The sequence below is a fragment of the Topomyia yanbarensis genome, chromosome 2 (genome assembly GCF_030247195.1).
Source record: "Topomyia yanbarensis strain Yona2022 chromosome 2, ASM3024719v1, whole genome shotgun sequence".
Taxonomy (NCBI): domain Eukaryota; kingdom Metazoa; phylum Arthropoda; class Insecta; order Diptera; family Culicidae; genus Topomyia; species Topomyia yanbarensis.
In genome coordinates this window covers 309,490,869-309,501,227 of record NC_080671.1, presented here as the reverse complement: position 1 = coordinate 309,501,227, position 10,359 = coordinate 309,490,869, and the positions used below count along the sequence as shown (strand labels likewise).

General features: G+C 35.6%; 1 protein-coding gene across 1 annotated transcript; it reads left to right on the top strand.

Annotated features, from left to right (window-relative positions):
- The first annotated feature begins 276 nt into the window (after positions 1 to 276).
- On the top strand, positions 277 to 3,186 carry LOC131680217 (ankyrin repeat and SAM domain-containing protein 6-like). The gene is made up of 3 exons (XM_058960936.1): positions 277 to 447; positions 504 to 768; positions 2,639 to 3,186. The coding sequence occupies exons 1-3, from the start codon at positions 432 to 434 to the stop codon at positions 2,910 to 2,912; spliced, it is 555 nt and encodes a 184-aa protein (XP_058816919.1). The 5' UTR covers positions 277 to 431; the 3' UTR covers positions 2,913 to 3,186.
- The last annotated feature ends 7,173 nt before the right edge of the window (positions 3,187 to 10,359 follow it).

The window sequence follows — 10,359 nt, the reverse complement described above, 5'->3', positions numbered from 1 at the left end:
AGAAGGTTAAACAACTTGTTAATTATAAAAATTGAAGAAATAGAAAAATAGGGGACGGGCATAGCGTAGTTGATAAATCGATTACCTTGTACGCAATTCACCTGGGTTCAATTCCCATCCCCGCACATAAGGTTAGAAATTTTTCTAAGGAGATTTTTCTAGTTTAAAAATCGAAATTCAGATGGCATATTTCAGCATGGTTAAACCATACCCTATTACATCGCTATTATAGCAAACATCTCTAAAATGTTGCCGAACTTGTATCACTGTGTTATTGTTTCCTGTGTAGACAATAGCGAAGCAATAATCGTATAGCTGATTACACTACACTATTGTGCTATCGTAGCTGTAGAAGGCTAAGCTCTTGACAATTGAAAATATTTATTTCTACCGCTCCCGTTTTGTTTGGTGTTTCAAATATCAGTGGAAAAATGTTTAAAACTCATGGTAATTAATTCATCAAAACACAAAGCATAAATATATTAACTGCTCTCTTATTTCAGCGCCAAGCACTGTTCCGCAGCGTTCACCGAAAATCTTCAAGTACTCCCCGGAATCACTAGCCGCTGTAGATATTTCATTCGAATCGTATAAGCAGGCAAAGTACTCGAATACGCGAAAAAGAAGCTTTTCGCCGATCATCAACGCACAAAATATGCGATCGCCGGACATTTCCCCAATTGCGATGAACAAGACCTTTCGAGTATCGCCACGAATGAACACACCGAGAGTCAAATCGACGGGAGCGGCGTATCCAATGTGTAAACTGTGAGTGTCCAAGATAAGAAACCATTAATTCGTTTATCCGTAATCTAAGATAGAATGAAACCAAAATTGTGCATCAAATTATTTGTGTGTTCTTCATACATGGCGCGATAAGTATGCTGGAAACTTATTTTCATCAAACGCATCTCATTACGTGAATAGCTATCATATGCATATGTAGGACATATCGTTAACATTGTGTACCGATATGGCACATTAACGTTCCAAAAAAAAAACTATAAGATAGGAATAAAAGTGAAGCTATTCCAATTATTCGCTTTCCTAGTAGATATCTATTTTGTTCAACTACATGCCCTTTCTTGTACGCTTGGACATATTTTACCAATACTACAAAGGAAACCGCCCTTTGTGTTTATAAACATTTATAAAGTGATCGATCGAATATGATCAGAAAGAGATGCAAGGGCCGCGTACAAATAACGTAATACAGTGTGTCCCACATTCATAGGTTTACCATTCAAACAACCTGCACCATTTTTTTAGGGTTTCATTTAAAGTTTAACGATGTTTCTCGAAATTTGGATATACTGGAGCGTTTTGTTCGTTTATTGTGGGAGATTAAGTGAAAAATGTGTCCCACATTTATCCGTTTACTCAATTTTCTCAGAAAAGCTGTTTTTTTCCATTCAAACATACTGCACCAAATTTTATGAGTTTATTTCAAAACTTAATCAACGATGTTTCTTGAAATTTAGAAACCCTGGTGCGTTTTGTCGCTAATTATGACAGTTTAAATGAAACAAATGGTGCCCTACAATTATACGTTTACTAAGAAAAAAAGTTTTTGCCAAAAATGCTTCATTCAAGTAATAACACTATATTTATAAGTCAATCGAATTCCCATCATTTTGGAAAACTTTGAATCTTCAGGACTTTAAACCGCCCTAAAACACAGCATTCAAATGATCGACAGTGAGTTAAATTATCTATAATTAAGCGTTACAGTATTTGATATTGATGCGATATATAGCCGCAGATATTTGGATTTCAGTAAACGTATTTCCGATTTTATTGAGAAATTACAAGTTTTACTGTACAAACTCGAAAACTACTCGACCAAAATGTGTTTGGACCTTATTGTCGGATTCAGTTCATTTTAAAAATTTTATTTTGTGAACTAGTGTTATTTTACAACATTTCTTAAAGCATAAAATAAGAATATGTAAAATTGTACAGTAAGATGTACACTTCCATGTAGTGCTTTTGTTTTCAAAAAGAAATCAACATGTTTTGACTTCAAGTCTAGAAAACGAAATCCGTGTCGACTTGCCCCAGTCTCCCCTAGTTTTTATCAAAGAAACAACACCGGTTTAACGAGCTCGCTAACTTTGCAAAAGTCACAAAACCCCAAATTTTTTTTAGGCTAAATTTATAAAAGGCAAAATTAAGTCGGTTGTTCGTATTCGTCTATTACAAACCAATTTCACGGTATACGCCGGTAGACGAGGGAAAATATCATTTTGAATTAAAGAACTCGTGTTCTGTTGAAACGAAATTATTAGGGGAACGAGAAATCTTTTTTTAAACTACAGTGTTTTCAACAAAGTTAGTGTATAAAATACTTTCCATTGATAGAAGTATTCAGGGAATTATGTAGCAGTTTTCACTAAAATAAAAGAAATTTATAAACTTTTGTAATAGCAAATATTTATAGAAAAAATCATCATAACACTCCCTAAAGTTGTTTAGTTTCACCTAACCCGTATTCAATTTTAAATTTCCAATGTGCCTTGGGCTTAGTTTGCTGACGCGCAATTTAATTATTTGATTGCTACAATAGCTCAATATTATTGTAACAAAACAAATGTTGCATTAACTGCAAATTATATACTTTATTTTTATTTCATTGCAGCCCTTCAGTCATGAACACACGGGAGAGGCGTAAGACGATGTTCGTGATGACGACACCATTGGTAAAGCGTGAACTTGAACATCGAATCTCCGTAACCAACATCCTGAAAGATATGAACCTCTCCAAGTATATTGGCATCTTTAACAGGGAAGAAATCGATTTTGAAGTTTTTCTAACACTTTCGGAAAAGGATTTGCATGACATAGGAATAGATTGCCAGAAGGACATCGAGCAAATTCTAGGAAAAGTATCCCAGTACAATGCCTTTGTCTGATTTTCGGCCGGCCGTCAATTAATGTTACGGTTGTAAATGTTTTTATGTCTAGATGAATAACTTGTAATGACTCTGTACTTTTTATTATTTATCCATCAGTTTAGACTTGTACTTAGGTTTTCATAACAAAAGAAGATTGTAAAACAGTCAACAATGAGCACGCTAAGTTAAAAACTTTACGTTTCACGATTCTCTGTGAGATTTATGATACTTGTACGATTGTTTTAAATTAAATAGCTACGTGAAATGGATTCCCTTCTTTTTTTAAGAGGAAGATCCTGGATTATGTTCATTGAACTCCGAAATGTAGCATACACCCGAGATCAATTTTTTCTTGTTTAGTAGTAAGCGAGGTAAAGTGGGACGAAAGGAAACTTCTCTGTGAGGAAACTACCAAAGTACACGCAGAAAAAAAATCAGTAAGAAGAAACAAATTTCGGTTTTAATTAACAATTATCCCTTTTGATATAGTGACAACAAAGATTCAGGTTTGATTTTATCAATACTGTTGCATGAAATTACCAACAAATTCATTTGTTGGTTTTTCATTTGTTGAAACTAAATATTTCGTTTAAAACAACAAAATCATGATGAGTTACTATGTTTGAATTGCTACAAGGTTCTACTGTATAGATCTTGTTGGCTATTTTCGGTAAATTTAAGACTAAGAGAAACGAAGGACGGATAGGTATTCTAGAGCGTTATAAAATTAGTTATAAAATTGAAACGGAAAACTAGGACTAGGCAGGCTCATATGGACATGATCGAAAGGAAATTTAAAGAATCCTTTGCCTTCTGCTAAGTTGGAGTTGAGCGCTGCACCTAAGTCTACCGCATGGTCATTGATAGAACATAATTCATCATCATATTTTACCGCCGAAGCCAGCTCACAATACACAGTGGAAGAAATCCGACCAAAAAAAGCCGGATCTTCAAAGTCATATATGTGGTTACAAGTGCGTGCGGTGAACAAATTTGATTTCGTCTTGATTGCCGGAGTTTTCCGCAACTTTAAGGGTATAATTCTTTGTACTTTTTAGCAGATTGTGGATTAAGCCTCTGATTTGATGAAAACCGGTAATGTTCCGGATCTTCAAAGCCCCATACCTCCAGCCTCAGGTACTTTTCAGCGGCTTCCAATTAATTGCCTTTTTGGTTGGATTTCTTGTGCTGTGCAGTGTTTCCAAATAGGCAAAAACGGGATCGAAATTGTTTTGACCACGAAAAAAGGATTTTCGACCTATAGTGTCTTCAGAAAAGTTTCTCTATAAATTATTCTCCATCTTATTAAAGTATTGGTTTGATGATTAATCCCCCTAAAGCTGAGAAGCAAATTTTTGTTTGGTCATTTATGAAAACAATAAAAAAACTGAATTCAGTAAAGTAGTAGGGAATATAACAAGAAATAACTTTGCTGAAAAGATTATGTATCTATCTTTTGGTTTTAATACCCTTCGGTTTTCGGAGTTTTCTATGGTACACCCCTGAAAATCTACAGCTCAACGACAATTTGCGCGGTTTTGAATGCATATTTATTGAACTCTTTACGGTCGATTTCATATCCTGAAAATAGTAAATTGTATTCTTAATATTAACACAAGGAGTAAAAGCATATCTTTATCAGAGGTTAATGTTTCAATGATTATTTTAAGTGTATGATGGCCGCTCTTTTGAAATGCACTGATTTATTGGGAAAAATAACAAACTTAAGCTACCATGAAAAAAGCTCGTGGTTACCACCAAGGCTTAATATTAAGCTATGTTAACCTCTCCCCTCCCCTTCTTCCTCTGACCAAAGTAACAACATGCTTCATACTTCCTCTTTTTAGACTTAAATGTGTGGTGTAATTTTTGAATGGCCTTATAAAAGAGTTTTATAGTCGTTTTTTGAATATATGTTTTTGCATGCAAGAGACAGCATGCGACAAACGAATGCGAATAGATTCATTGTAGAGAACAACATGCAACACGAGGTCGAGTTTAATAACACTAGAATCAAGATCCCCGTGCATATGGAAAACGACATGGTGGACGTGCGTATCCATGATCGGGCCCCGCGCACGAAGGAAGATTTCATCAAACGAATCATGTCGCAATATGGAGAAGTAGAATCTATTACGAATGACACCTGGAGAATTTTTTTCAATGGCATTCCCAACGGCGTTCGTATTGTGAGGATGCGAGTGACTAAACCAATACCTTCTTACATGACTATCGAATGCAAATCATCGAAGGATGGCGTGACCTATAAGCAAACAACGCTAATCACATATCCCAGGCAGACCCCAACATGACAATTCTGTAACCATACAGCCCACTACGGAAAAACATGAGCCGAAGCAACTAGTCAAAGCTCATCTACTACACCCAACAAGCCTAACAAGCAGCCACCTACACCTTCAGATAAACCAAAAACAACGATCCAATTACCCAATAATGCAGGTACAACGACCACGACAACCGCTCCCAAACCAACAACTAGCATCGCCAATAAAGAAGCAAATACCGATGAAGACGGATATACAACAGCGACCCGTAAGAACAAGAAATAAATAAGAACCTCTGATCGTGAACAGCAAGAAAGCAGTACCGATGACGACATGGACGGGAACGATAACGCGAGAGAAGGCAGACTGAATGATCCCCAAGCGGCTTCACCGCCACGGAAAAAGATCTCAACACGCAGCAGCAAACTGCGTCAACAAGATCTGGCAGAAATTATTTTTTTATTTTCACTTATTGTAAAAAAATATAAAAGACCCACGGATCAGTTGTGCTAACGCATTGAGCAGTTTCAAATAAAACTTTAGATTAAAAAAAGATAGATACATAGTCTCTTCAGCAAAATTGTTTCTAGTTATATTCCCTACAACTATGCTGAATGCAGTTTCTTATTATTTTCATAAATGGTAAAAAATTGCTTCTCAACTTTAGGAGGATTAATCACCAAACCAATACTTTAATAAGATGGAGAATAATTTATAGAGAAACTTTGCTGGAGACACTATATCTCGAAAATCCTTTTTTCGTGGTCAAAACAATTTCGATCACGTTTTTGCCTATTTTGAAATACTGTGCAACTTGGTCAATTTAGTTGAAATCAAACTAAGATTCTGTTGGTTTTTAACAAAGGGATCAACTTCCAGTGCAGTTAATGCTTATTTTAGGCCACTCAAAATTATTTAACATTCTCTTCACGACATCGATAGTTTTTCTGTTGTAGCTTCAGTTTGTTTACAAGCCGCAGTTTTTTTGTGGCAAATTTAAAAGCTCAATATTTTTTATAAACGAAAACTAAAAAAATAAGATATGACATTAATCTCTGGAGTAATGCGTTATTGACTTGTCATATGAAGAAGAGACAACGCTCCCGATGACCGACTGTCCGGAGTTCAGCTCGATAAATATTTTCGGAAATTGATCTCGATCGATTTTTGTGTATATTGCTAAGATCGTGTTGTCTATCTTGACATACCTTCTGACCTTTCGTGGAAAGGCAGAGGTAGTCTCCATTCCTTTCTTTCCCTAGTAAAACAGTCTTGGTCTTGGCCGGCGTCCTAATTGACCATTTTATGAACATGTTGAGCCAGTGAAACATGTACATTGAGAATCATTTGCGCCTCCCAATCAACATTGTTTGGTTCATTGTGCATTTTCATTCATTCGGTCAAGCACGAAGTCCGAAGTACGGGCAGTCTGCCTAAGGTGAGCTAAGCTGTTTTGAATGAATCACCGATATACAGGGTGTTTGGTTCATGAGTAAGAATCTCTCGAGGGGTGATTTACTGTCATATTTGGAGAAAAAAATCGTTCTACACATACCATAAAATCTCAACCGTTACAGAGTTATTGAACTTTTTGTGTAAAAAACTTGTTTATCTTAAAACACCTCTAACTCAAAAAGTATACCTCTTATTTCAAATCTTTTATTGCCATTGGAAAGGTGAGAAAATTTTCTATTGAATAATGGATATCTTTCAGATAATTAGTTTTAATTACCTTTTAGTTGTAAAGTAGTTAAAAGTTATTGTTTTTGATGAGGTTTTTGTCAATTTTCTTAAAATAATGAATTATGATTATAGCAATATCTATTATCCAAAAGTTTGGTTTGAGGACGATTCATAATTTGTTCTTCAACATAATATTCCTATCTCTTCTCGTTTCCTTGTAATTTGACTTCTAAACTTTTCCTGTAATTGACTTGCAAGTTCTTAAAAGACTCTAATCTAAAAAATATGCTTTATATCGCTATTATCAGGGCTTCATTAGAAAGCTGATAAAATTTCCTTTCGATGTATGTACAGATATCTTTTAGTTAAGTGTACTACATGACTTTTTACTAGTAAAATAACTCAAAATTTGCGTTTTTTGGTGATTTTTGAAATTATTCTAATTATTAATCAACTAAATTTATCATCACCATTGTTCATTTGGTGACCCTTAATATTCCCTACAACTTGTTATTGGACACTTTATCGCTATCGCTTTTCATTTCGCTGCAATTTAATAGTTAACACAGCATGACCTCATCACAAATGCAGTGGGTTCGAAATCGTTGTTTTTGCATATGAAACGAGAAGATAAAAATGATTTTGCTTCGAAACTAAAAGAGATAACTGAATGGAGTCAAAGGAAGAATTGTAGAACTTGCAAAGAAGCATTAATTCCATGATAATAATGGTGAAGTTTATTATTTACTATTTTAAGAAAATAACGAAAATGCTAATAATAACACTAACTTTAATCTAATTAACTTCTAAAAGCATACTAAATACACTTAACTGAAAGGTATTAATACATTTTTCTCTGCAAAATTTTCCTGGCTTTCGAATAAAATAAAATAAGGTACAATAAGTGCCATACTTTTTCAATAAGAGCTAGTATTAGTGAATATGAGATAAAAATATCCAAGTTCAATAACCCAAACACATGAAAACAAGACAAGATAAGTGTATCATGTCAAAGAACAAATTATACAACTTTTCAAGACTAACAATTTTAATTATTAAAATAGTGATGTTAACTATTAAGATTTTCGCGAAGTGAACGAAAAATCAATCAAAATTGTTAAATTTCAAATAAATTACTGTGAAAAGATTACTTAACCTCGTTAGCTGAAACTTTTGAGGACATTTTTCAATGGAAAATTTTCTCACCTATCCAATGGATCTAAAAGATTTGAAATACAAAGTATATTTTTTGAGATAGAGTTATTTTAAGACAACTAAGTTTTTAACACAAAAAGTTCAATAACTTAGTAACGGTTGAGATTTCATGGTATGTGTAGAACGATTTTTTTTCTCCAAATATGACAGTCAATCATCCCTCAAAAGATTCTTAACCATGAACCGCGTGACTGACATTGTCGTCTCGTGGCCCAAATTCAGTTTTTTCTGATATGATATGTTGTACAATAATTGAGAAGGATGCAATATAATTTTACATTAAGATACAGCATATATTAATATTTCAAAGCTTTGGCTTAAGAACATACAGGAAATTTATTGAAACCCTCCCGTCGCTGTTTACAACAAAAATAACTCCTCGATATAAACTCGTAAAATTTGTGTCCTCACTTTCGATATGAAAGTTGCCTATATTAGCAAGACACGAATGTTCGAGCATTATCTGTCACAGTTAGTTTCGTTTTTGAATCATACACTGCCTTAAAATGCCGGGATTATGTGAATAAAATTTGCAGAAAATTTGATACCTGAAAGTTAAGGATCACAGGGTAAATGTATGTGTGACCTTGAAGTTACCTTGGATTCTGTACTTACTTTCCGATCTCATTTCAACTTTGTTATTAACTAGGCAAACCAAACCGTCAGATGGGATACAACTTTAAAATTTCGAATGAATTTAACGACCCTCTATGTCTCCGCTCACTATACTGGGTATTGGTACGGTCGATATTGGACGACTTAAAGATAACTAAAAGATAAAGACGACTTCCTTGGCAGGACCCTATTAATCACGGCTCACATAAACATATAATATATGTAAGCCGTGCCTATTAATCTTTCGCCATACGAAAACCGCTGTAGATTATGAAGTCTACATACGCTTGAAACGAAAAGTAGCCCAGTTTTCGACGCTAAGAAGAGTTAGATTCGTCGAAATTAAACGGGTGTTCAATAAAAAATGAGAATGATTTCAATGCCTTTCTGTAATTAAAGAGCGTACATTTTTTTCTCTCCAAGAGAACTGCTCTCTGGACTCCATGTTTCTTTTCGCCCGGGTGCTGTCAGATCAATCGAAGATGACGTCGAAACAGCAAACACTCCACGAGCGTGTTGTACGGTTTTACGAAACGCAAGGTCATCGTGGAAAAAGTTTACGTAGACCACTTTCGAGACGAAAACGTCCCTGCGAGTACAGTTTACCGGATCCTAGCATCCCTGAGCGTGGAGCGGAAGGCCGGTAGCGGCCCTCCGGCGAAGATAATGAAGAAGGAGGCGTTGAAAAAGCTGTTCGACAACAAGGACGGAACGAGTTTGCGGGACGCCGTCCCAAAATATCACTGCTCCCATACCTTGATTCACCGAACGCTCAAGATAGAGAACATCATCTGTCGGAAGAAGACTCGGTCCCCCGAGAACACGGAGGAGCAGTTAGTGATCGTGAAATCGCATTGCCGGTGGATGACGAAGAACTACCGCAGGACGTCGTTCGTGCAAGAAGACGAAAGATACTTTCCGAAAACCTCCATTTCAGGAAATGACAGCTACTATTCCAGCGACAAGTCGGCCACACCCTCCGAGGTAAAATATAAGTTTAAGCAAAAATTGCAACGGACAGAGGGAGCCGAGCGGTCTGACCATCAATCAACAAGTGTTCCAAGAGGAGTGTCTTGAGAAAATTCTTCCGCCGTTCTTAAAGGAGCATTATACGGATGGGAAGTACGTTTTCTGGCCAGACAAGGCTTCTTCCCATTACGTCAAGAAGACGCTGGAGTATCTTAAGCAGAAAAAAAATACCGTACGTGCCGAAAGACTAACTTGCCCCAGTGCCGACCCGTTGAGGATTTTTTCGGCTCCCTCAGTGCCCTAGTGTTCAAAAATAATTGGCTAGATAAGGATACGAAGCAGTTGACCACCATGATCTGATTCGCTTCATGTCTGCCACATTCAGCGAACTGTTTGCGGATTTCGATTTCAACGTGAACTTCAAGAACCTATTGAGGAGTTTCTGACTTCTGACTGACTTTACTGTACTTTTATTTGCTGCTTTTCTTTTCTATTTTTACTTTTATTGTTTACTTTATTGTGTAAGTTTGTTTTGTTATATTATTTTTTCTATTTATTGTCAAATTTTGTATTGTGCATACAATTGAAAATATATGAGGTTTTATGCCAATTTGAGGACAGTGTAATTTCACTCAAATTGGCCTTTCTCCATTTCCACACCATTCCATTAAGGGGTTACATACATTTTTATTTTGAAA